Raw genomic sequence first — 27,490 nt, forward strand, 5'->3', positions numbered from 1 at the left:
TTTTCTTTTGTGGTTTTATTTTGCATTTCTCTAATGATTAATCTGTTAAGTAATTTTTCAAGTGATTATTGGCCATTTGCATATCTTCTTTTGTGAAGTGTCTGTTCAACATTTTTCATCCATTTTTGTGCTGGGTGTAAGATTTGTTTAGATATTCTAGATACAAGTTTTTTGAGAAATGTGTTGCAATATTTTCTCCTAGTTGATGGTTTAATTTTTGTCTTCTCGTGTATACCTTTAGAAGATTGAAAGTTTTTCCTTTTGATAAGATCCAATTTATCCAATGTCTTTCTCTATGATTTGAGCTTGTATGATCTGAATAGTAAATCTCTGCAACAATAAGATTACAATGACTTTCCTTTAGAATGTTCGTAGCTTCAATGTTCACATTTAGGTCAATGATATACTGTGAGTTAAGCTCTGTGTATGGTACGCAATAATGGTCAATTTCTTTTGGTGTATGTCATTAAGTAAAAATCAAAGACCGTTCTAGCACAATTTGCTGAAGAGATTTTTCTTTTCTCACTGACTGGTCTTTCACCTTCTTCATAAATCAACTGAACATGTCTGTGTGGATCTATTTCAGAGTTTTCAAGATACACTTGGAGTGGTAGCAGAAATAAATTGCAGAGGGCTTGTATTCCAGGCAATGAGGGCCAACAAAGGATCTGAACCAGTGAATGATGAGATCAGATGTCCATACTATCAAGGCCATGCTGACGGTCTGCCCCATGGAGAAGGTTTTGATGGAACAAGGCAGCAGGCATCATCCTGGCTCACTGGCTGCCTCCAATCAGATTCCCCGGATGGGAACGTAGAACAAGAATCAGCAGGCACAGAGTTGGCCTCACTGAGTTACAAGTGTTCAGAGAGGATGACATGGTGAGAACAGGAATGAGACTCATCAGCTGGAAGCTATCCCTTTGTTGGTTATGAGGGGGGAAAAAATCTCAGCTATTCATTCTAATGACAACACAGAGAACACTTCAGGTCTGCCTCCCAAGGAACTATTGCCAGAGACCATCTTCAGAGATCTCATAAGAACTGCAGAAATAAAACCTCAATTACACACACACACACACACACACACACACACACACACTGTACTCGTGTAGTATGCTTGTGGCTGTAGGTGACATTGTAAACATGAGAACTCACAGAACTCAGTAGACACCTGGCACCAGCCCTGCATCCTACCCAGAAAATCCTATCTTGACATGAGCAAGAGTGGCCCCTTTCCACTTCTTCAGGGAGTATTTGTAGTGGCTGCTTCATCCTCCATTTGCATTATTTCAAGATGTGGTCATAATCCCAGATTAAGCAATCAAAAACCAGGGTGTCTAGAGCCGCCCACTGTATCCACCATTTTCATCACCATGTTTTAAAACACAAGATACCATACATTTGAAACTTCTAAGGAGACACGGAATTCCACGTGAAAATGAAAATTAAATGTGAAGACACAATCATGGGAAGGTAAAACATATTATACAAGGAAACTGCCTGAGAATGAGCCTGGTGTCTAGTAGAGGAGATAGAACAGTCAAAAAAATCTAATTAATTTTAGAAAGAGGAGGGAGCTACAGACAATAGGATGGAGCCACCACACCGGTGAGCCCTTATAAATAAACAAAGCAAACAAACAAAAACCCTGGTGGTTAAGGCATACTTTTGAGGTAAGTCACTAGGAACTGAATATAATTCCTAACGGTTCACCACATACAGGGATACCCTCTGCCACAACTGGGGGGCAGATAGGTGTTTCCTAAATCAACAAAGCCCTGGGAACTGCTGTAGACACTGGACCATGAGGCCTCAAAACTCATGCAGAGGCCCGGGTTCTGCACGTGAGGTCTCCATGACTAGATTTTGAAGACTGGAGATCTTGAGACAAGAACTGTGAAAAGTGAAAACCAGAGCAACACATGTGACCCAAAGGCAGGCTGCAGGCCTACCCTGCAAAGGAAATGCTCTTCACAGGAGGAGACAGCACTGTGACCACAGAGGGAGTCCTGGGGGACCATGCCTGCCTAACTGCAGGACAGAGACCAGGCTTCCTGTGCTTGCAGGTGAAGTGAAAAAGAGATACAGGAGAAGGCCCAAAATAGAAGAACTGGCCAGTATCTTCTATCATTCCATAAAAAAGTGAGGTTGGAGAAAGGGAAGAGAGAATGAGAAGTGTCTAGGCACCCAAGATGCAATAAGCAGGGCCTTGTGTCTAGCAACAGGGAGTGGGGAGGAAGGTGGAGCTGTCTGCTGAACGTCTGGGTCTCAGTAAGGCATCCATTCACGAGGGGCAAATCAGGAAACCACGATTTAATTCACAGATGCAGAACGTAGAACCAGGGTGGCCTGGAGCTTGCTGAGTTGGGAGTGGGGGAAGGGATATGAGGAATTACTGTTTGATCAACAGGGTGTTTGAGTTTGGGAGGATGAAACGGTTCTGGAATTGGTGGCAGTGATGTCTGCAGAATAACGTCAATGTGCTCAATGCCACTGACTTCACTAAATGGTTAAAATGGTAAATTTCATGTAATATATATTTTAACACAATTTTAAAGAAGAATCCCAAGAGTGCTTCACAAGAATTCTTAAACACAGGCAGAAAATAGTGAAAAGCAATTTTGCAAGTGCCAATATGGGGAAGACACCACGGGTGTCCTATGCTGGGGAAATCTTTCTACATCCAGTGGCTCCCCGAATACCTTTCATGGATGCACCTCCATCAGGCCTTCTTCAGCTTCCTGGCCCCACACACCCATCTGGCCACCATGCCCAGCAGCTTCCCACAGAGCCACAGGGTGCCCAGGGTGACCACCAGCAGGAACAAGACGACGTCCAGCAGGTACTGCTCATGCCACGGCTGCTGCAGGGCACGGGGCTTGAGGTGTGCCGCACCCCCTGTCTGGAGGATGTGGTCGATCCAGCCCACCAGCCTCTGGGCAGGAGTCAGGGGGTGGGAGCGCCTGATGATGCTGGCAGCCACGGCTGCTGACTTGTACCTGTTGGCAGAGGCAGAGGTGGGCGTTACTCATGTGGTCTTAGGAGTCTTAGAGACCTTGCATCACACACACGCACACACACACACACTTTCATCCATATGCACCAAAGACTCAGTTTCAAGGAAAAGTCGTTGGCCTGGCCTTGTCATAGTCCAGCTGGATCCCATTGAAAAGTTCAACCTGGTTTCTCCATGCAAAGATCCATGCCTCATGCTAAAAGTGCTAAATTATAAAAAAGGGACTAAATGTAAGGATGAGTCTCTACCCAAGGAGCTTACGGAAGGCTAAAGGACAGAGTATATATGAATATATGTGATATAACATACACCCAAATCAGGGTAAATGACCTTGAGACCCTAATAAGATATTCAGTTCATCATGATAACCACATGCTTGTGCTGGATGGGAATTAACCTAAGACAACATGGACCCTTTTACTAATTCACTTAACAGAAATCCATCCCAAATTATTTTCTGGTAGGCCCTGTGCTAGGCCTTGGCAACACAAGGAAAAACAAGAGACACTAGGCTGTCCAGGGGAGTTAACTCTCTACTTTCTAGTATGAGGGACACACAACGAATTAAAACAGAAAGAAATGGGGTAGTGACTGATCCTGAGAAGTGTTAAGAGAGAAAAATGAGTTATGATTAAAAGCTGTGGGAGACTATCAGACCAAGACTGCCTGCCTCTCTGAGAAGACATTGAAGATGAGTTCGATGGTCGTGAAGGAGCCAGCCCTGTGAAGAGAAGGGCAGTATGTTCTACAACTGACAAAGGGCTTGAGGCAGGAAACAGTGTGGCATATTGGGGGACAGGAAGGCTACATCCTGCGTCACTGTAATTCTACTATAACCACTCCCAAAATATAAGACCTCTCAGAGACCCTGTGTAAATAATTCGGGGTGGTCACAACCCTTATAGAAGAAGTTGTTCTCAACATCTAACCTGAATTGCCTAGTCTTGTTCTCAGACAGGTCAGGTGTTAGCATCACACACATAAAATTCCATGTCTGGAAGTTTCAGCTTTTATAACAAAAAAGAGCCATACAGTGCACTTTGTGTCTGATGTTTTATTTCAGCCAAAGTGACCACAAGCCCAGAGAGCTCCATACCTCTTGTCTTCTATGACTTCCTTCATCTTCAGAGCCAATGTCTCTGCCTTCATCTGCTTTAGCTGGATAGAGACACCAAACTTTTTGGCTTCCACTCGGATTAGATTTTCAACCTGTTCCAAAAACACAGGTGTCCCTACCATGGGTACACCATGTTGGATGGCTTCCATTATGCTATTCAATCCACCATGGGTGACAAAGAGACGAATGCGTGGGTGAGCTGTTGAAAATCAGGAACAGAGCAGAGTATTTCAGGGTGAAAATTTTCAGAACACCAGGTAAAGTTCCAAGGACAGAAAAAATTACAAAGAGATCTCAAATTATTTTGTTAACTTGTATTTATTGATTTAGCTTAGGGTACACTCAATGGTATGTATTCCAAGATATAAAATTCTGGCCTCGTCTCTGTACAGAGATTCCTCTAAATCTATCCGTCTAAGAGGCAGAACCCAGGGAAAGCTTCAGAGAACAGTGCTAAGCAAGACATATCCTTCCTTCCGTCCATCCTAGCATCCATCCGTCCATCTCTCCACCCTGTTTCTCTCCTCTTATCTCTGTCCTCTCTTAGTCTCTCCCAGTGTAACTCTGTCTGTATCTTCTCTGATTTCTATCTCTGACTCTGTATGTGTCTCTTCCGCTCCAGGCCTCATGCTTTCCTCCATTCACTTCCCTCTTATCTGAAAGGTTAACACTTTTATTGACATCACATCTCATACGGCATTCATCAAACTTACGCTGTATGTGCTTTCTCCTCGACTTCATAAGAAATCTTCTAAAGTAGGCAACGATGGACCACCCAACTCAGTATTTCTAGTTCCTGTGCGCTCACTCCACGCTTATTTAGAGAAAACTAAACCAAGTGTTGATACTGAAGCGTTCATCTCAAACGCTGCCTCTCAACGGGGATGTGCATCAGAATCTATTTTTGTTTCTTTGACAATCAGAATCCTTTTTACCCACACCAAGTCTTGTGAAAAATTGTGCCGAACCCTCCATCTTAAGTTCCAATATCTTTATGAGCCATAATCTGAGGATGAACCTCTGTTGTGGGCAGTGGTAGTGGTACTGAAGAGCTCCAAAAAGTGACACAAAGGACAAGGAAAATGTATTGGGTTTTACGGAACTCTCTGTTATCAAAGAATTCGATGGAGCAAATAACCATCTGACAGGTTACTCAGCCTGACACTCAGATATTTGGCACACCCCTAGGAAACCATCAGCATCAATTTTGTGGAACCATGAGTACACCTTTTGCAGGGTAGGAGAATGTACTAAGATGTGTGGGAGTGTGTGTCTCTAATGGCATATGGCCTACAAGATACTCAAGAGGCTAGGAACGAGCAATACGACCCCCCGTGTGTGTTCTCTGAGTGCACACACTGTCTTCAACTGTGTCTGGGCTACCTTGGTCTGTGCCAAGTATGGTAAGGTCAAAACAACCTGACAACAGTATCACTTCTGGCGGCAGGTATCAGGACTGCAATAGAAAGAAAGAAGAAAACATGGCAGTTTTAGCCATTTGGGAAGCACAGCCTGATTTCCCAAGAACTCCAGCTGGCTGCTCCATTCCTGTCCTCTAAAGATTACCTTTAGCTACCAGCTGCCCTTTCTCATGCTGGTGGGGTTGCCCAGTGGAAACGTAAAGATACATAAATGGAAAGGTCCTTACCCAAGAGGTCATTCTGAGGAAGCCAGTCCACAATTTTCACATTTGTTGCCAATTTGATGTCTTTGGGCCAATGAGAAGGATTATACTTCCATATCACCCCTTGAGACAGATGAGCAAAGGCACTGTTCATCTCCCTGAGAACTTCCTGGGACTGATATTTGTTCACCATGGAGCCCAGGGCCACAAGGACAAAACCAGAGTCTCCAAACTTGGCAATGAAATTCTCAAATTCCTAGAGAGAGGTAAGAAAGGAAAAGAGGTGAACAGAGTTGCTCATGAAAGCCTAGACAGCCTTGAAATAAAAGTTAGCTATTTACTGACTACACCCTCCTGTCAGTGCCTAGAGCTCACTAGGGTCTCCGAGCCCCTGGACAGCTCAGTGCCCTCTGCACTCTGCTCATATCCATTGTGTCTGATGGCCCCGAAGTCATTTTTCTGAGACCTCAGGACACATCCTACCATTTTAACACTTTCAATAATCACAAATGAGTGAGAAGACAGCTGTAGGCGTCCAGCCACTACCACAATAGTCCAAGTTACCCTTGAGGCACTCAAAGCATACTGTAGCACCAACATCTAGATCTAGGACTTGTGTGTCTAACAATGTTTTATAGAAGAGGAAGGTTGAGGTGGTGGGAATCTCTTTCTTCATTGAAAACATGGCCCCAGTACCTCCTCCCTCGTTCTAGGTGTGGGGAGATTTGGTCATTTAGGAATGTTCCAATGCCAGACCAGAGATGCTAGTGCCTGGGAGAGTGCCAGTTGCTGTGCTGGCCCAGGAGGGGGCAGCATGCCTTCTGGAGGCTGAGGTAGATGCTGGGGAAATGTCTCCTTCATATACTTATTAGCCATCTGCCTGTCTTCTTTGTTGAGGGGTTAGCCCATTTTTAAATTATTGGTTTTCTTACTGTTAAATTCTAAGAGTTCTTGTATACTGTGTATATTTGTGTATATAAAGAGCTTATTGGCGTATGTGACTAACGCTCTTTTTAAAAGATAGGTCTCTACCAAATGCTCGCTCTTGTTCTGTGGCTCCTCTTTTTATTCTCTTGGCAGAATTTCTGTCCGGAACAGAAATTTTAATTTCGACTTCACACACTTGTCAACATCTTTTTCTTTATAGAACACGACTTAGGTTTTGCACTTAAAAAGTTTTCAACAAACACTAGCTCATCTAGATTTTCTCTGATATCATATTCTAAAAGATTTATACATTTGTGTTTGCATTTTATATTTAGGTCTGTGGTCTATTTTGAGTTAATTTTCTTGAAGGGTGTATGGTCTGGGTCTAAGTGTGTGTGTGTGTGTGTGTGTGTGTGTATGTGCAGATATCCATTTTTCCTGTACGATTCTTTGAAAGTCTGTGTTTTCTCCATACAATTGTCCTTAGTTCTTTAGTGAAACATCACTGTACTAAATTTGTATGAGTCTGTTTTTGGGTTCTTTATTCTGTTACATTGACTACTTTCCTAATCTTCTGCCAATATCATTCCATCTTGATTATTGTAGCTTAGAGTAAGTCATGAAGTTGACAATGTCAGCCCTTCAACTTTGTTCTTCATCTTCAACGTTGTGTTGGAACTTCAGGATTTGGGCTCTCCATGAACATTTTAGTACCAGTTCATAATTGTCAACAAAATAAATTGGTGAGATTTTGACTGTGATTGTGTTGAACGTATTGATCAATTTGGAGAGAACTAAATACTCAACAATATTGACTCTTCCTATCTATGAACATGGACTTTCTCTCCACTTATTTAGTTCTTTGATTTCCTTCATTAAAGATTTGTCGTTTTCCACATAGGAATCTTGCACATATTTTGTTAGATTTATTCCCAAGATCACAATTTTGGTGGTGCTAATGTAAATGGAATATTGTTTTTAATTTCACATTCTTCTGTGAATTGCTTATATATAAGATAAGATTGGCTTTATAAATTAAACTTGTTTCCTGTGACATTGCACTAATTGCTTACTAGTTACAGGAATTTTTTTTTTCACATTTTTGGATTGCACCATCATGTCATCTGTGAACAAAAACAGTTTTATTGATTCCTTCCTAATCTATATGCCTATTATTCCTCTTTCTTGTCTTATTATGTACCTAGAACCTTCAGTATGAGGCTAAGAGGTAGTAGTAAGAGGACATACTTGTCTTGTACCTGGTAGGTTGTCCTTTCATTTTCTATACAATGCCCTTTGATACAGAGCAGGTTTTAATCCTGATGAAGTCCTATTTACCTATTTTTTCCTTTATTACTCATGCTTTTGGTGTCACATCTGCAAATTCATTACCAAATACAAGTCCATGCCAATTTATCTCTTTCCTTTCTTCTGAGATTTTTATGGCTTTTACCTCTTTATTTAGGCCATCAATCCACTTTGAGTTAATTTTGGTATGTGGTGTGCGGAAGCCTCAAAATACATTCTCTTTCATGTGAAAGTACAGTGGGCTCAGCACCATTTGTTGAAGACACTATTTTTTCCTTCATTGAATGGTGTTGGCACCCTTGTCAAAAATGAATTGGTCACAGATGTATGAGTCATACAACTGTGTCCTTGTCACATTGTTTTGGTTATTCAGGGTCTCTTACATTTCCATATGATTTTGAAAATTGGCTTTTTCATTTCTATAAAAGGAAGAGGCCATTGAACTGTTGATAAGAATTAGATCAAATCGGCAGATCACTTTGAGTAGTACTGCCCCCTTAACAAGATTAAGTCTCACAATCCATGGTCTAGAGATGTCTTTCTATTTATTTAGGTCTTCCTGAATTTCTTTCAGCAAATTTTAGTGTCCAGTGCACATGTCTTTCAACCCCTCAGTTTAATTGGATCCTCTTGAAATACAATAATTTACTTAATTTTATTTTCAGATTGTTCAAGCGGCTAAGAGGAAACACAACTCATAATTGCACATTGCTATTTCTCCCTGCAACTTTGCTGGATTCTTTTATTACATCTAGTAGTTTCTTTTTGGTGCATGAATTCTTTGGGATTGTCTATACAGAGAATTATGTCATATGAAAATCAAACTATTTCTACATTGTCCTATTTGGATGCCTTTTCTTTCTTTTTCTTGTCTACTTGCTCTGTCAAGGGCATATCTGAATAGCAGGGATGTAAGTGCGCATCTCAGACTACTGGCTCAGGCAGCACGATTGCATTCTATCATGACAAGTGTGTTGCTAGCTAGAGTGTCCCATATACTCTTTATCATGTTCAAGAAGTACCTTCTTACCCCTAGCTTTGTAAGTATTCTTAGCGTAAAAGGGAGTTGATTTTGTGAAAAATTTTTTCTGCATCTCTTGACATGATGTATTTTTTCTCCCATTCATGCTAATAATATGTTATATTACATTGACTGATTTTGTTATATTAAACCATTAATAAAATATCTATCTCCTGCAAAAGTTATGACATAAGTCTATTTTGTGTGGTATTAATTGGTAGAGAGCCACCCTTAGATGAATCTTAAAGTTTCTGATTTAATCCCCTAAAAATGAGTGTTCATACACTTTTGTCAATTCTTCAAAACATTCGTTCCTTCTTCCTCTGCATTGTTTGGTTGTCCCTAGCTCACAGCCTTACTCCATTGTTCAGTCTGGCTCTATTTGAGTCCATCGTTCACTACACCGTAAGATCTACCATCCGAGGGGACCACATAAAATCTGCTTTGCTGTCTTTTGATAACTATAAGATTAATGTAAATCTATTACTTAAAATTGAAAAGAGTAGAGCATGACATCAGAATAAGAGGCTACTTGCTTTCACTCCCTAACAGAAACATTAAAAATATAGATATAAAAAGAACCGAAGATGGACTGCATCCCAGGCCAATGTGTAACCAGTCTCACCAAAGCCAGCAAATAGCTTTGAAAACACTGTCTCACCAGAATCCCCAGCCTCAGCATGTGGATATCCACATGAACAAGAGTAAAATCGACCGTCACCTTACACCATACAAAAATCTCAACTCAAAATGGATTAAAGATTTAAACATAAGACCTGAAACTACAAAGCTCTTAGAAGAAAACATAGGGGAAAGTTTCATGGCATTGGTCTTAGCAATGATTTCAGTGATATAGCACAATGCAAAAGAAAACAAAATATCAAATTCAAAATGAACAAACACCGAAACAAACAACCACCACCACAAAACCAACTGGGACTACATTAAACTGAAGAGCTTCTGCACAGGAAAAGAAACAATCAACAGAGTAACACACAACCTACAGAACAGAAAACACCTGCAAACTGTATTCCTGATAAGAGATTAAACTCCAAAATGTATAGGAAAGGCCTACAACTCCATAGCAAAAAATAAAAAATCTTCTAACCCCATTAAAAACTAGGCTAAGGACTAGAATAGACATTCATCCAAAGACAACATGCAGATGGCAAACGGATACATGAAAAAATGCTCAGCAACACTAGTCATCAAGGAAATACAAATCAATTCCACAATGAGATATCAATTCACACCTACTGGTATGATTATTAAAAATGGAAGGCATGTGCTGAGGATATGCTCTTTCTCAACAACCATTACATACTATGGTTGGGAATGGAAAATGGTGAAGACACTATGGGAAACAGTATGGAAATTCCCCCAAAAGTTAAAAATAGAACCACCATATGATGGAGCAATCTGATTTCTCTTTCTGTACCTAAGAAAATGGAAAACAGGATCTCAAAAGAGATATCTGCATCCCCATATTTAGTGAAGCACTATTCACAATAGCCAAGATGTGGCAACAAATAAAATATGCGTTCAAAAGATCAATGGTTAAAGAATCATATCACAGTATAATGGAATACTACTTATTGCTTACCCTTAAAGGAGGAAATTTTCTAATATGGGAAAACGGATGCATCTTAAAGACATTATGCTAAGTGACATAAGCCAGAATAGCAAATACTGCATGAATTAACTTATAGAAAGCATCAAATATAGTCACATTTTATTTTTTTTAATATTTTTTATTATATTATGTTAGTCACCATACAGTACATCCCTGGTTTTTGATGTAAAGTTCGATGATTCATTAGTTGCGTATAACACCCAGTGCACCATGCAATATGTGCCCTCCTTACTACCCATCACCAGCCTATCCCATTCCCTCACCCCCCTCCCCTCTGAAGCCCTCAGTCACAGTCACATTTTAGAATCAAAAGTGGTAGCTGGTTTCCAAGCGTGAGGGGGGTAAGGGAAGATGGTAGTTGTTATTCCATGAAGGAACAGTTTCAGTAAGCAAGATGAATAATATCTACAGCTGTGAGACACAACATGGTACCTACAGTCAATAATTATGTTTTGTACTGTTAAATATTTGATAAGGGTGTAGATCTCATATTAAGTGTTTTGACCACAATAAAATAAAATTTGAAATAGAATCAAATACCAAAAAAAAATGGCTAGAAAAAAAAAACAATAAAATAAAATAAAAATATATATCCTCATTGTTTGTCTGTCTCACACTACATCACCCCCAGTTCCCACTGGCAGGGAGCCACCAATTCTGCACTGAAGAGCTCTGCATGAAGTCCATATTGACACTTAAGGTTTTACTTACTTGTGGTACTGGTTTAACAGGTCTGGCCAGTAAGCCTCCAACATACACAGTGTTGGGAAGCAGGGGCCGAGCAAACTCAAGGGCAAAGTCAGAGTTAATAAACCACAGCTCTGCTTTCTTTAGAAGATGAGACAAAACCGGCCTAGAACCTTCTGGGAAATGTTCCTTGATGGTATTGTCAATTGTAGACTGTAATTGCCGTTGCTTCATGTAGAAATCAAAGAACATCAGAAAATTCTTCACTCTGCCCCAGAAGTCCATGTGGTCAGTTAGCAAAGATCGGGATACCGGAACATAAGACACAGGGCTTGGTAGCCCATGGTCCACACTGCCAAACTGGGTGGGAAGAATTGACACAAACTGCTTCCCAAGCTTCTCAGTAACCAGGAAAGAACAGAAGTCAGAGATATCAACAAATATCAGGTCAAAGTTCTCATTTTTTAAGGAACCCATGATATCAGCTCTCCTTAGCAAATCACTGCATCGAATTCCCAGTTGTTCCATTAACTTTACAAAGTTGTCAAATGTTTCTCTGTAAAAACAAAAACAGTAATGACAAATATTCATTGGGGTTATTAATTTTATAATACTTAAGAGAGTCTTTGGCATGAAGAAAGACCATATCTGGCAGCAGTCCACCTATTTTATCAGTGTCCAAGGAACACTCTGCTCTTGCCACTCTGCTCTGGGTGTTTCTGCTTCCTAAAATGTTCTCACCTCCTCCCCTCCCCTTTCTCTGGCCAATCCATATGCACCCACTAGCAAAGCTAATTTATGGTCTAGAATTTCTAGTTTGTCTTTGCGTTTTGTTTTCCTTTGCTTTTTTTGAGATCATTCTACATTGAAAACATTCCTGTCACTAGTAGATCTCAGGGTTCCATGTCTAGTTGATACCTTTTCTGATGCTCTGTTGAACTTTCATTTGTATAATGATCTTTTATAAGACAGGATAGTCTTTTATACGTGACTATCCTGTTTCCTAACCAAACTGTGGAAGTGGCATCAATATTCATGATGTAGCCCTTTTATCTGAAACTGGGTATATCCTGAATTTGACAGACCCTCACACAAGGAACTTTCCAATAGTCATACTAGAATCTAAACTCTAAGCTGAACATGAGCCTTACATCTTCCTACCTGAAAATATTAACATTTTAAACAAACAAAAATAAAAGCCTTTTTGAAGCTAATCACTATTCTTCCACTTCATGCCAGCTGGAGTATTCACAAAAGTTCATGCTAAAATTCTACCAATATCTATTAAGACTCTTGTCTATGGGCACTATTCCAGGAACTATTCTTTCAATGTTTTCCCATCAATGCCTGCAGGGAAAATGACCCTTTTTATACAGCATACGGACGATAGGTGAGAATATTCTTGACAAAAGGTTACAGGTCAGGTGCTTTGGAGACCCATGGGCCTCCTAGTTGAATGAAGGACTGAGAGAATCAAGGCCCAGCAAACCTGTAACCTGTGCAACATTCCACCATATCAGCCCACTTAAAGAAGGAACATAGGTGAGAGCTCATTAGCAATATGCAGATGTCCACCTGGGGTTTAAAATCACCTTCATGTGACAACAGGTGATGAGCTGAGATTATTCTCTATTACATTTAAAAACATTTTACATAAAGAAATATTGGTTAATATTGTTGAAAATTCAAGATACGAAGTACAAATTCTTCAAAAGTAGAGCATTAATCATGTTGGAAATTAAGTTAATCAATTGAAGAAATACAGAAAGCACTGTGCTTCCCATATTATACCATATTTAGTATGTGTGTAAAACTGGTCTTTGAAATAAGCAAGTGAGGGAGAAGAGACAAGACATACAATTTTAAAATATGTGAGTAACAACACAAGATGAAATAGACAAAGTTTCAAATGAGAACTTTAGACCAGAACTCTTACAGATGAGAGAATTTGGTCTTCTAGTCTGACTAAGGATAAAGGCTTTATGGAAAAAGCCAGATTTTAGAACCACCTTGTAGCAAGTAGAATTTCTACAGAAAGAAGGGAGATAGACATTAGGCCACTGTATTAACCCAGCAAGGAATGAGTTTGGGCCTTTTCCCTCCAAAGTGAAAAGTGACAACTTTCTATATATCCCAGCTAATGACAACATCTCTCAGGTTGCTCACTCATTTTGTATCACCAAGATAGTTGGTTTTTTAGAGTTTAAAAGACAGTGGTTCAAGGTATTAAAAAAATCAATATTCATAAGCATCTTTCTATTCTTGAATTTATGTGAGGATAAGGGACGAAAAATAAGTATAACGTGGTAGGCCTCACTCGCCTGCCAACAATGGGAAATTAAGTTGTCTGAACCGCCTTCTTTGCTGTGGAGTATACATACGCAAATATCTGGCAAAATGTTGCCTGGAAGATCCAGAAGGAACAGTCCCCTCACTACATACATGCTTGCGGTGGAATATAACAGTACAAAGACTGAATGACTGGGAGTGCAAAATTCATCTACTCCATCCACCCACTGCCTCCATCCTTGATCTCCCCATCCATCCACTCATCCATCTATCCATCCATTTCTCTTAAACTCACACCAACTATCCATGCATTCAACCATTCATTCCTATCACTAAAATGTCAAGTCTTTCATTCAGAGAATAAAAGAAATTACCTGCCACGCAAAGCTTCCCTCATAAAGAAATCAAAATATTCCTTAAATTCTTTTCTGTGACCTTCGGGTGAAAGCCAATTGATAACATTGTATGAAATGTCATTCTTTTCTAAAAAAATAAAATAAAAAGATAAAACACCAATAGGGAAATGTTTACTTATACCATACAACCTAAATTAACATCGACATGAGGATATCATGGTTTCTTTCTTCCAACCATATCCCTGGTTTCTTTATTCTTTATTCTCTGCTTTCTCATTTCTTCAATCGTGCAACCTGCTAAACTTTATTGAGAACCATATAATGATACAGTCACTTTTATTCATTTTAAAGTACTGGAAGTTTCTATTTAAATTTTACACTTAAAGGTATAACTATTCACCATTTTTAAGTGAGAAAGGAGTGCCAGATAATTTTTCAAGAGTGCGCATACAGTGAATGGTACACTTTGTAACTAAATACGTATCTTATTTTATCCCAGCTCCCCAGTCATTTCCCACTTAAAAAATCATTTTTATTAAAATTAAAAGTGATACATGCACAGATTTCTCAATCAGCCAAAAAACTACCAACACCTAAATGTAAAACAGTAGTCCTCTGCAGCCCTACTTCACATCTTGGCATTTCCCCCATAACTCATGTGTAAAAAAGTCTGACACCATTTTTGAAGTTGGACTGATGACAGCTTTCAAGCTCCATCTCCCCCTTAACCTTCTGTGACATATCTTGGCAAACAGAGAAGAAAGCCTCGACATGCCCTCCCTTCTGTGAGCAAGAGTTTCAAGGCAAGCAAGCCAGAGACCCTCACTTCCATCCTATTCAGAAGCTTCCGTAATTGGCATTTTGGGACAAAAGTATAGGTGTAGTGTTTCAGTGGTCCTGGCCATGTGTCTCCCACAAACCTATTTTCTGTGTCAGCTTGGACCATGCTTCTGAATCCCAGCATGAGCTGTAATTACTCTACGCTAGGTAGAACTCTGTAACCAATAGCTGTGCATCTCAAGGACTGCCCCCAATATAAACAGTGCTCTGGGCAAGACTGATTCCAGTTTACAAGCCCACAGAATGGTTGAAGAAGGGTGGTCACTATGTCATATGATGAGATCCACACCCATAAAAGTAGAAGGTGCACTACAACCTTAGAAAATGCCCTTGCTACTGCTGCTGATTATAACTCTGCAGCTAAAAGAAAACTTTGATTAAAAGAGGAATAGGGAAAAACACCGATGACACCCCCATGGAGTTAATTCAAGGGGTTCATTCAAACCCAATCTCAGGTCTCTCAAAGTCACCAGTAGGGAGGTCCCTAGGCTTGATGACACTAATTGGGGCATTCGAGGAAAAAATTGATAAATATGAGCAGGTTAGAACAAACTGTTCCCCAAAACACATCTAATAACAGCCCAAAGGATGAGGAAATACAGGGGGAAATCAGGGTGGGAGAGTCAGGAAAGAAATTAAAACAGAGTCCTCAATTTTGATACATGTGGAATTTAACATTACTCTAGAAAAAAACAACCTTTATAACAGAAGAAAAGCACAGAATGGTTTTTGTCCTCTACACCAAAGCTTCTAAATTACTTTCAACATCGAATGAGATGTACCAATGACAAACCTTAATGGTCTTAATCAATACTTGGGCAAAAATAACAGGTATATGAGAAGAGGCCACTGAATTTATCAAAGAAATTTCTGTACTCCGAGGAGTCAAAAATATTAGTTATAGAAGACAGATTTGCTTGCCCTGTCTTAACTACTGCGATTAAATATCCCATAGTCATAACAGCCATTTTTTACATTATCTCCTAGTGGGTATGTTTGCTCTCATATAGCAAGTCACTAATAAAAATAAAATTAAGGTTATAGCATTTACAGTCAGCTTGACAAAAAAGGCACCTTTGGATCTGCCCAACATATTAAAACTGTTAAAACATCCAAATATATATTAAAACAGTACCTTTAAGGATTATAATGTATTAAGCAAAGAGTGATTATCTCCACTGGCTCTCTAATTTATAACAATTATAATAGCCTAATTTAGACTATTCTTAAACCAGCAAAGAAGTAAAGATGACTTGCAGTGGATTACTATAAAGCTATGGACATGACCGATCATACTAAGCCCCCACCCCATTTCCAATATTACTGAAGTTGGTGACTGTATCTAAGTACTAACAGACACTTTGCAAGCATAGATTTGGTAATATGTTCTGTTCACTTCCTATTTCCACAAGCTCTCAGCTGCAGTGTCTCTTCACCTTCATCTTGGCAGGACACACATCACTTGTAACTGGCTTCTCATGGACTACCTCAACAGCCCTGCTCACAAGCTTTGCCGGCAAGATCTTAACCACCTGCAACTTTCTCCAGAAGTACATGTGTGACACTGCGTGGAGGACAACCTCCTTTCGCAGAGATTCGTCCAGCGCACGCATGCAGGACACAAACATTCACACAGGAGCTCGCAGGAGGGATGTGCTGCTGGCCCCACACAAAGCACAAGCCATGGCATTTCAGTTGAATCCCTGAGAAGAATTACGTGTCAGATGAAGGCCGTTCCGCCCCTGACACCATCAAGAAACAACTATTGTGGGTCCACTTCCACCAGGAGTGTATAAGGAGCTTTCCTGGACACACATTCAAACAGAAACTGGTGAAAATGTTCTTTTATATACACACACACATATTCAACTATATATGCATAAATTCTGAAAACAAAAGTTGGCCAGGAGGTAGTAGTGAGGATTCTCATCATAAGATGACGGAGTACCAGGAATCTGTCTCTACACCTAGATAACCATTGCACTGGTAGGATCTGTCTAAATCTTCTGTCCCGGAACCTTGCAGTCAACATCTGTGGAAGGCTATATCTATAAATTGCAGGCATTTTTAGTTAATTTCAGTTATTTCAGCTCTGATCACAGTACCAGCTACCTAAAACTCACCCCCATCTCATGGCAGGCAGCTGAACATGTCTTCATAAAGCAGCTTGTACACAGCTTTCATGAGCTAGAGTGGGCAAAAAATGACCTGCTCCTCCAAACCTCAGGTATCTGTGCTGTGATTGCTGACTGCTGCTTCTGATCACAGAGGTACAAAGAAGTAGGCAGCAACGTTCGTGCATCACACTGTATTATTACAACCACCCACCCTCTGGCTGAATGGGCTTCAAGGGATATAAGAGACTGATCCCCTTTTCCCCCATCATTTTTCTCTTTGTCCTCTTTTGGGAGGGAAACAGTAAAGGCTAGGACATGACAACACAACTGCATATACCAGCAATATTAGAAAGTGTCCATTCATGCCCAGGAAAAGGCTCAGAAAATATCTGAAAATACCAAAATTTATACCTCAGGTTGATCCTCACCACAAGGGCAGCCTAAAACAATCACAAAACAAAAACAATAAACAAATTAATAGCAAAAATCTGCACACTCTGGAGAAGGGAGGAGGGTCTCATCTCCAGATTTAACACATTGTTAAAGTCAACTGGTCAGTTTTCCACAAAAATCACAAGACACACCAAAAACAGGAACCTGAGGTCTATTCAGAGATAAATAATAAATCAACAGAAACTGTCCCTGAGAAAGACCTGATGGCAGATATACTAGACGATGACTTTAAAATAACTGCCTTAAAGATTTTCAAAGAACTAAAGGAAGGTAGAGAGAAAGTTAAGGAAAAAGTGTATGCAAAACAGAAATATCAATAAAGATATAGGAACTCTAAAAAGAAACCAAAAACAAATTTTGGAACTGAAAAATGCAATAAATGAAATGATAATTTCACTAGAGGGATTCAAAGGCAGATTTCAGCAACCAGAAGAAATAATCTGTGAACCTGAAGGTAAGACCATGGAAATTATCCAACGTGAAGAGCAGAAAGTTAAGACACTGAAGAAAAGAATGAGCCTAAGGGACGTACATATGCATTGTGGATGCTCATCAGAGGAGAGAGAAAGAAAGAAAGGAATGGAGAGACTATTTTAAGTAATAATGGTGAAACCCCCTAATCTGGATGAAAGATATGAATATAAACATCCAGGAAGCTCAACAAACTCCAAGGAAAATGAACTCAGACACCCACATCAGGGCACATTATAATCAAAATTTAGAAAGATAAAGAGAGAATAGTAAAAGCAGCAAGAGAAGACACGTGAAATGATGAGCACTGATTGTTATATACAACTGATGAATTATTGAATGCTGTATCTGAAACTAATGACGTTGGCTAGTTGAATTTAAATAAAAAAGTAAAAATAATAAAAGCAGCAAGAGAAAAGTGACTCATCGCATTCAAATGATTGATTTACTCAACAAAATTGTTTGCCGGAGAACATCAAGGAGATGATGAATAGATTTCTTTTGGGGGTGGGGGGATGGGCATCCAAAGAAAGAGAGAGAGAGAATCTCATGCAGTTTCCTTGCCAACATGGAGCCAGCCACAGGGATGGACCTCACAACCCTGAGATCACTACCTGAGCCAAAATCAAGTGTCACATGCTTAATCAACTAAGCCACCCCAGGTGCCCCTAAGATTGACAATAGATTTGTAATCAAAATTTTGGTGGCCAGAAGGCAGTGGGCTAATATATTCCAAGTGCTAAGAAAAAAATGATCAACAAAAAATTCAGTGTCTGGGGCGCCTGGGTGGCTCAGTCGTTAAGCGTCTGCCTTCGGCTCAGGGCGTGATCCCGGTGTTCCGGGATCAAGTCCCACATCGGGCTCCTCTGCTGGGAGCCTGCTTCTTCCTCTCCCACTCCCCTGCTGTGTTCCCTCTCTCGCTGGCTTTCTCTCTGTCACATAAATAAATAAAATCTTAAAAAAAAAAAAAAAAAATTCAGTGTCTGGCAACACTTCAAAAGTGAGGGTGAAATTAACACATTCCTGGTAAACAAAAGCTAAAGTAGGTTGTTACCCCTAGGCCTACACTGACAGTAATGTTCAAGGGAGCCTTCCAGGGAAAAAGGAGGCCACCAGGTCGTAACTCAAAGGGTATGGGAAAATAGATATTTTAATACAGGTAAATGCATAGGGAAATAGAAAGCTAGTACTATGGCAATGCTTTCTAACTCAGCTTGTGGTTTCTACATGTTTTTTGAAACGAGCATATTTTTTAAAATGTATTATTAGTTTGAAAATAAGTCTTACTTAAACTTTGTTTGTAACTCCAATCAAGTTTTCTCTGTAGTTTAATGTACTAACACATTTAAATTAATGATAGTTTATGTTTGGGGGCACACAAAGTAAAAAAAAATGTAATTTTGCGATGTCAACAATGCAAGGGGTTCGGGATGAAAAAAGCACTATATGAGGAGGATTTTTGAATTTTAATAAACTGAAACTGTTATAAATTAAAATGTGAGTGACACAGATTTAGCATGTTAAACTAAATTCCCATGGTAACACACATAAAAAATAGCTATAGATACACACAAAAGGAAATGACGAAGGAATTTAACATTACACAAGAAGCAACTAGACACAAAACAAGCAGTAATACAGAAAGTGAGGAACAAGAACCCTATAAGGCATGTAGGCAACAAATAGCAAAAGGACAGATAAAAGTTTCTCCTCATCAGTAATTACATTCAATGTACATGGATTAAACTCTCCAATGAAAAGACAGATATTGGCACAATGGATAAAAATACATGATCCAACTGTAATAGCCTTGTATGGTGACAGATGGCAGCTACACTTGTGGTGAGGACATCGTAACATGTACAGTTGGCAAATCAATATGTCCCACAGCTGAAACTAACGTGACATTGTGTATCAACTACACTTCAATAAAAAGTAACACTTTCAAAAATTTTGTAAAAATGGGATTGACAATGGAGGAAAGAGGATGGAGGTGTATGGGAGCTTCCTGTACCACCTTTGCCACTTTTCTGTAAATCGACAGTTATTCCAAAGTAACAAAATGTATTTTAAAAATAAATACAAAAACAAGAAGCTCAAACACACAAAGAAAACCATGATCCAAATATACATACTGTGTTCAAGAGACTCACTGTAGAGCCAATGAGAAAGACAGAAAGCGAAACGACGGAAAAAGATATCCCAAGCAAGGAATAAGCAAAAGAAAGCAGATGAGCAGATACCAATCACAACAGACTTGAAATCAAATAAGATTGCAAGAGACAAAGAAGGACATCACATATTAATAAAGGTTCCACACAGCAAGAAGATATAACTATTACAAACACATACGCACCTAATGAGAGGCCATCAAAATAGCTAAAGCAATAACTGGCACAAAAGAGGGAGAAACATTCACTTCTATATAATCACTGGACATCTCAACGCCCACTCTCAGCAATGGATAGAAAAACCAGAAGAAGATCCGTAAGGAGACAGAAGACTTACACACATTGATCCACTAGGTGTAACGGACATATACAGAACACTCTACCCAACACAACAGCATACACATTCTTCTCAAGGGTACATAGGACATTTTCCAGCGGACACCCTATGTTCAGCCACAAATGAGTCTCAACAGATGTTAAAACATGCTTCTCAAAGACTATCTGACCACACCACGATGAAGTTAGAAATCAACAACAGAAGGAAAACTGGAAAACTCAGAAATTATGGAAATTAAACAACACCCTTTTAAATAATCCATGTATCAAAAACAAATCACAAAGGAAATCATAAAATACATAGAGATAAATAGAACTGAGTATAAAACATACCAAAACTTACGGGATGCACCAAAAGCAGCAGTTAAAAGGAAATTTACAGCTTTCAATGCCTACATTAAAAAGGAAGTCATCAAATTAATAACCTATTCTGCCACCTGAAGACACTGGGGGAGAAAGTGTACTAAACCTAAAACAGAACTAAGATTGGGGGCAAACTAATAAAATTGGAAATAGAAAACCAATAGGAATCAATGAAAGCAGAGCCCGTTCTTTGAAAAGATCAAGAAAATTCACAAACAAGAAAGATACAAATTATTAGGACCAGAAATGAAAGAAGGAACACCACTAATGACCACACAGAAATGAAACGGACTATAGGCGAATTCTATGAACTTGAGATGGCAATAAATCAGGCAACAGATGATATGGACAAATTCTTAGAAAGACAGAAACTACCAAAGTTAACTTAAAGAAGAAAAACACATTCCAAAGAGACCCATAAAGAGGAAAGGTTGTTCCCTTTGGGGAAAGAGCACAGAATCTCTTGCCATTGAGATATCCAAACTATAAATGAAGGTTACACACGTGTCTCCACACACCAAAGGCACAATACACAGCCTCGAGCAAGGTTCCTTATCCTCTACAGATTTTTCAGACATTACTGATCATGACCAAGATGCTGATTCACTTCTCTACATGCACAACGCTGGTCTTTTGAACAAGACATTCAGTGAAACATTCACCTCCCTCACCAGCCTCAGGCAGCAGGTCTCATAAAATGTCATAATGACTGACTTATACAAGTTCAAATGGAAATAAGTGAAACACAGAACGTTCTGGTCATCCGTCAAACATGAAGGGAAACGCCTATTCCAGTCCCAAGACTGACCACCATAAAAGCCCAAACAAACCCTCCTTTTCCTGCTCTCTGAGTGTACGTTTGGACCAGACTGAGACTTGCCTTACTCTCTCCATGAAGCCTGATTATGTTATTAATAAGCCTTTGTGTATTTTTAAAGATTTTAGGTTTAAGTAATCTCTGCATCCAAAGTGGGGTCTCAAACCCACAATCCCGAGATTGCAAGTTGCATGCTTTACCCACTGAACCAGCCAGGAGCCTCTAATAAGCCATTTAATAACTTCCTTGTGTGTATATAAGGCCGTAAGTCTGAACATCCAAACCTAACTTTGGAGTGGGGAGAGACAGCCTGTCTCTTAGAGTGGCTACAACAATTTAGGAAGAAACAACACTAATTTTACCCAAACTTTTCCAGAAAAGTGAAAGAGGAACACTACCCAATTCATTTCATCAGGAAAATATTGCACTAATAACATTGCCAGAAAAAAAGAAAGAAAAAATCCCAAGCAAATCAGAGAATCGTGACCCACAGGGACACAGATATAAAATGGAAACCAAAATTTAAGCAAATTACATATAAAATTACATAAAAGGGAAAATACATCTTGACCAAGTGGAACTTGTTCCGAGACTACAAGGTTAGTTCAACATTTGTAAATCAATCAATGCCATTCATTATTTTGACAAAATAAGCAAAAAAAAAAAAAAAACAACCATATACTCATACCAATACATGTCACAAAAGCATGAAATTACACTTCAGCAAATTAAATATTGTGCTCTTCAAAAGATACTGCTAAGAGAGTGAAAGATAAGTCATGGACTGGGAAAGAATATTTGCAGATTTATATCTGATAAGATACTTATATGCAAAATACCTGAAGACTCACTAATAAGAACAAATAACGTAATTTACAAATGGCAAATTTGGCAAACAGTTACCGGTGAAGATATATGAACGGCAAATAAGCACCTGAAAAAATGCTTAGCATCATTAGTAATAAAGGAAATGCATATAAAAATCACCATGAAATACAACTAAACACTCACACAACAATGGCTAGAAGTAAAGACTAACCATACCAAGTATTGACAAGGCTGTGGTGTGCATGGAACTTGCAGATGTTAAAATTCCTACTTTAAACAACTAAATAAAACCAGGCCAAACATATGTTAAAATGGTTTTTAGACATGGCACCCCAGGTAGCGCACAGCATTCATGGACGGCTGGAGAAAACTTCCAAGATACAGCTCATAGAGGAGGACCCAGATGTGGCCTGACCATCAACCTGAGGGGAGCACTTCAGATTTGGGGGAGGACTTGGCAGCTAGAATTCACAAGGCAGAATACCGGAATACCACTAGAGAGCTGTAGGGAGAGAAAGCTCTGGGGTTGGGGTCTTCCTGAGAACAGTCAATGCAAACATGTGATGAAATTTCCCCAGGAACCATAAAGAATAAACAGAACAAAACCCAGAGGTTATACAGAGCCTCTTCTCAAGCCGCTACTCAGCCTTGACAGTTGAAGATCTAAAGGAAAGCTCCCCGATCAGCTAGCTAAAGATGCATTTTGATCTAACTCCTGTAACTTTCTCTCGACAGGTACTAAAATTCAGAGGGAAAGGTGGTTGTAATTTATTAAAGTCTATAAACCCCAGCAATAAGAAACTGATCTCACCTTGATAACAGCAGACTAAGATACTGGGTTTTTTAACCCAGGGCTAAGGTGAGCCCAACTTGATAGATAAACTAAGGAGCCCGTGAGTCTAATCAAAGCCTGAATTCCAACATAGGGCTACCCCACATTACAGGCTGATCTGCTCTCCTACTTCCATACCCAAAGAAAGCTGGACTAAATGGCTCAAGGCGTGGATGTCTGGTCAGGACCATGTCCCTCCAGACAGAAGTTTGCTTCAGGCAAGCCCCTGAGAACCAAGATGTAATTGCACAGACCCGCAAAACAAAGAAGAACTGTCACCTGGGGGATGTCTACCTGGCAGAAGGAGAGGTACAGCAAGCTCTTTTAGGAAAAGGAAGACTCCGAACTGCAGACAATTAAGGCCACTGGAAGGTAGCATCTTATACTTGTGATCCCAGGTACTGATCAGAGCAATCCTACATCTCGGCATTAGAAACGGGATCTAATTCCATTTTTCTGCAATCATGTATTCATTAAAGATGTAAATAAAAACCCCACAGGGAAGTTACCCAAGCAGGTAGTTAATACAGATTCAAAAGGTTCAACACTGAGTATTGAATCAGGTCAACAAAAATGATCCAGTCATGTGTTCCCTTATTTGCAGACCTCTACCAAGTTCTACTGCTAAAGAGAAAATAAATGAACCTCGGAAATCTCCAGTGAATGGTAAATATCGCAAGAAACTCTGGTCTCTTAAAACTTGGAACCAAGAATAAAACTAAGGGAATCCATGGGTGCCCTGAATGGTTTGTACTCTTGAGTGTGGGTATGTGTGTTAAAGAGATAGAGAGTCTAAAGCTTTCAGGGAACCACCAAAATGAAAGGATCATGGACTACAACTGCCATGGTTGGCAGTCAAGGCAAGTACACAATTGGACTGACGATCAAGGCGGACGCAAAGGGATGTGTATGGAAGGGTATGCAGTGAACTAAACAGAACCCGATCTAGGTGATTAAACAGTAACAGAGCGTGAAGTTCATCTCCAGATTTTCATAATTGCTCTGACTTGGTTTTCATTAAAAATGATTAATTTTGGAATTTTTCTAAAGTAAAGTTTCAGCAGTTCTGAATGAGAAACCCAGAGTTAAAGTTCCAGATCCACCCAACTCTATTATTAACCTGCTGTGCGAACATGAACAAATCTTTTTGAGTTCTCTGCTCCTCTGTGTCCTTGTATGTCAACAGAGAAGCCTTGGCAAGATTGATGAGCTTCATCTTAGCTACAAATTGTTTGGATTCAGTGACTCAAGAACATCTGACATCACTAGGCACAAGTCATGGGCAGCCAGAGATGCCTCGAGAGTGTAGGATCATCTCATTGAGAGATTCTGATCCTAGGACATGACTAAAAGACATCCTTTGAAGAAGCTTTCTTAAAGTGCCCCTCTCCTAACAGGAGTAGAAAGTAACCTATAAAACAGGAGAGCAGCTCTCCTTAAATAACAGAAGCTATAAATATGGCTGAACACTTCTGTTCGGTACAACTAAAGGCACACCACAGAGCAGTACTTACCAAAATGATCACAACGATGTACGGAGCTTGCCTGAAAGGGAAAGACACCTAGCTGAGGGGGTAAAACACGCAGTTATGGCACGTGGAGGCCTGGTCTACAGAGCCTAATATGATATCCAGCAGCTAACATAAACATACACACACACAGATTTTCCCCTTCTTTCAGTATAGCTAGATTCAAACAGATTTTGTGCTAAGCGGTACTAGACAGAAGACATTGTCTCTCTGGGATAGAATTCAATGATTCCAAAAAACCATACCTGGGATTAAAGATTGTTCTCCAGTAAGAAGCATAGTGACATTATGACCATGATCTTGAAGAAGGTGAGACACCTGGTCCATCAGTAGAGAATGGCTCCCCCCTAGGCAGAATACAAAATTTCAAGTTTGTAAAGATGTGAACACAGAGTCTGAAATTGATGTGGAGGGTGGGGATATGCAAGCTAAAGGGGCAGAGTGTGGATGGTGATCCAAGGAAGATAAGTTACTTCAGTCCCCCTGTCTCACTTTAGGTAAGCTCCAGGAGAGGTACCTATACCCAGTCTGCCCGAATCTTGACCTGAGGCAATCCTCCATCAAGTACTTTTGTGATTCATGGTCTCCATGTCAGTGTTATGAACTTCCCTGCTTAGGCCTTAAGGTGTTCCTGATCCTAGGTACAGACTGATTTTAGCCAGGCCTTATGGAGATACCATGCCCTAAAGAAATAACGATATGGGAAATTAGACACAGTGCTGTGTGTGGGATTGGGAAGGATTCCTAGTGGACAATCAGTCAGAGCTCCTTATAGAATCCTTCTCCCTGGAAATTTATGTTAGAATAGGAAGCAGACACATGGGAACTTGAATATCAGTCCAAGAAATAGGATTTGAAGCAGAAGGAGGTAGACCCAACACTTAGAACCAAAATCCTTGAGATTCAAATATATTTGGCAGGGTGTCTCCAGTCGGGGCCTGAAAATTGCTGAGCATCAAATTAAGGCATTCATGATAACTGTGGGCCCTTGGCTAGAACTGCAGGATCCTCACGACAGACTGGGATATCCCCCATCCTACGACTCCTGAGATTCTAACTGAAGAGAAGCTTGAACCTCTGGGAGGTACCTGTTCTATCAAGACAATGATTTTTTAAAACCATGAGTCATCAAGGGGCATTTTTTTGAGTCTAGGGGCCTCAGAAGCAGAGAAAGCCAGATCAGGACTAAGGGAATAGAATTTGTCCACATTGGGAAGTGGGGTTGTTTGCAAAATGAAGCTCTCACGATGACTGGGTCAGCAGAAAGGGACGTCAGGCTACAGTAATGGTGTGTATCTGTGGAAACTACTCTAGTTTCTTATAGCTATACTAATGTTGCCTGAGATAACATGGATCATAGAAAACAAAAACCCTTATCCCCTCAGACTGCCTGCTCTGGCTCACCTTTAAACTGTGGAAGAAACAGACACAGGGGAGACACCATCCCACAGAGGCAGCCATTCCTGAGGCTCTTGGTGACCCCAGTGCATTCTGGGCCAGAGGCGGGGCTTCCAGCGCCTCCGAACTGCACCTGCTGCCCCTCAGAGTCCAGAGGACACATACTACCAGAAAGTGAGGAAGGTCTTGTTTTCTGCTACGTCTATCATTAAAAACTAGATTTAAAATGGAAAACAGAGGTTTTTTTAATACTGGTTTTTAGGAATCCCGACTGTAAAGAGTAGAGTTTGGGGAAGAGGACAGGTTTGAGGTAAGAAACAGTGAGTAAAGTTGGGTGTGTCCATCAGGGAGGTCTAATGTGCTCTTGCAAAAGGCCCCTCACTCCCCTGACCCTCAGGTTCCCCGTCAGGAAATAAAAGAGGGGTGCCCAATTAGATGAACGCTGTGGTTTCTTCCAGCTCTAGGATCCCCAGATTCATAGGGATCTAAAAGTGATCCTGGGAGCCCCCTATCCTTTCACAATGGATCCAAAAACTTCTTGGGGAAACTCCATCCTATGATGCCTCCTTATCTTGAAAATGTTCCTGTTTACCTTCTGTTCCCTTTGGGGCAAAAGTAAGGAAATAAACCCGAGTTCACGCAGAATTAACTGTTTCACTGTCTTTCAAAATCTTCCAGCAGTAAGGGCAAAGGAGAGAGGGGTTTCCTAAGAACGTGATTGTCCTGGGGCCCCCTCCTCTGCTCTGTCAATTCTCCAGGTGTCCTATTAATGACATTCCCAGTTTGTGCTGCTGCCCACAGGAGCCCCCATCTTTGGCCTCCAAGAGCCTGAAACTGACCTCACCTTCCACTTTCTACTGGCATTTACTGCACACCCCATAACTTTCAGTGTGTGTCTCTGAAAGTCCCTACCTTCCCTGGAGTAGGTGGCTCAAGGTCTCCAGGTCAGCCCTGGACCTAAATTCTGGCCCCAGCTATGCACAATGGGAAGCACCTCCAGAGCAGATAAAAAGAGAGGAAAGGAAACTCCTTTTTTCTCCAGACCACTCCCTTCTCCCTAGCCTGGGACCCAAGTCCTGTTTGGAAAACCACATGGAATGCCCTCTGACCCAAGGCTATCTGCCTGAGCCCTTGCTGAGGTGCCTGGGATGCAGCTGTCTCTGATTCTCCGGCCAAGCACTCACCCAGTGAAGATATGGTCAGAATTTGGGCGGCCTCTGAGAGCAGAAACCCAGACAGAAGGAAAGCAGCTAGCCGAAGCGTCCTCTGCCCCACCATGCTGGCTCCTGTGTCAGTTGCAAAGCAGAGCCCTGTGCCCAGAGCCCTTCCCAGGGGACGCTGCACAGTGACCTCT

The 27,490-nt window shown here is 40.4% G+C and overlaps 1 protein-coding gene across 1 annotated transcript; it reads right to left on the minus strand.

Annotated features, from left to right (window-relative positions):
• On the minus strand, positions 1–27,490 carry LOC113260888 (UDP-glucuronosyltransferase 3A1-like). Its single transcript, XM_044387031.3, has 8 exons — positions 27,321–27,490; positions 24,984–25,085; positions 14,000–14,108; positions 11,361–11,892; positions 5,785–6,016; positions 4,116–4,335; positions 2,706–3,002; positions 1–330 (listed from the first exon to the last, which is right to left on the minus strand). The coding sequence occupies exons 1-7, from the start codon at positions 27,412–27,414 to the stop codon at positions 2,726–2,728; spliced, it is 1,566 nt and encodes a 521-aa protein (XP_044242966.2). The 5' UTR covers positions 27,415–27,490; the 3' UTR covers positions 1–330; positions 2,706–2,725.

Source organism: Ursus arctos, unplaced genomic scaffold, assembly GCF_023065955.2.
Source record: "Ursus arctos isolate Adak ecotype North America unplaced genomic scaffold, UrsArc2.0 scaffold_15, whole genome shotgun sequence".
NCBI classification, from domain to species: Eukaryota; Metazoa; Chordata; class Mammalia; order Carnivora; family Ursidae; genus Ursus; species Ursus arctos.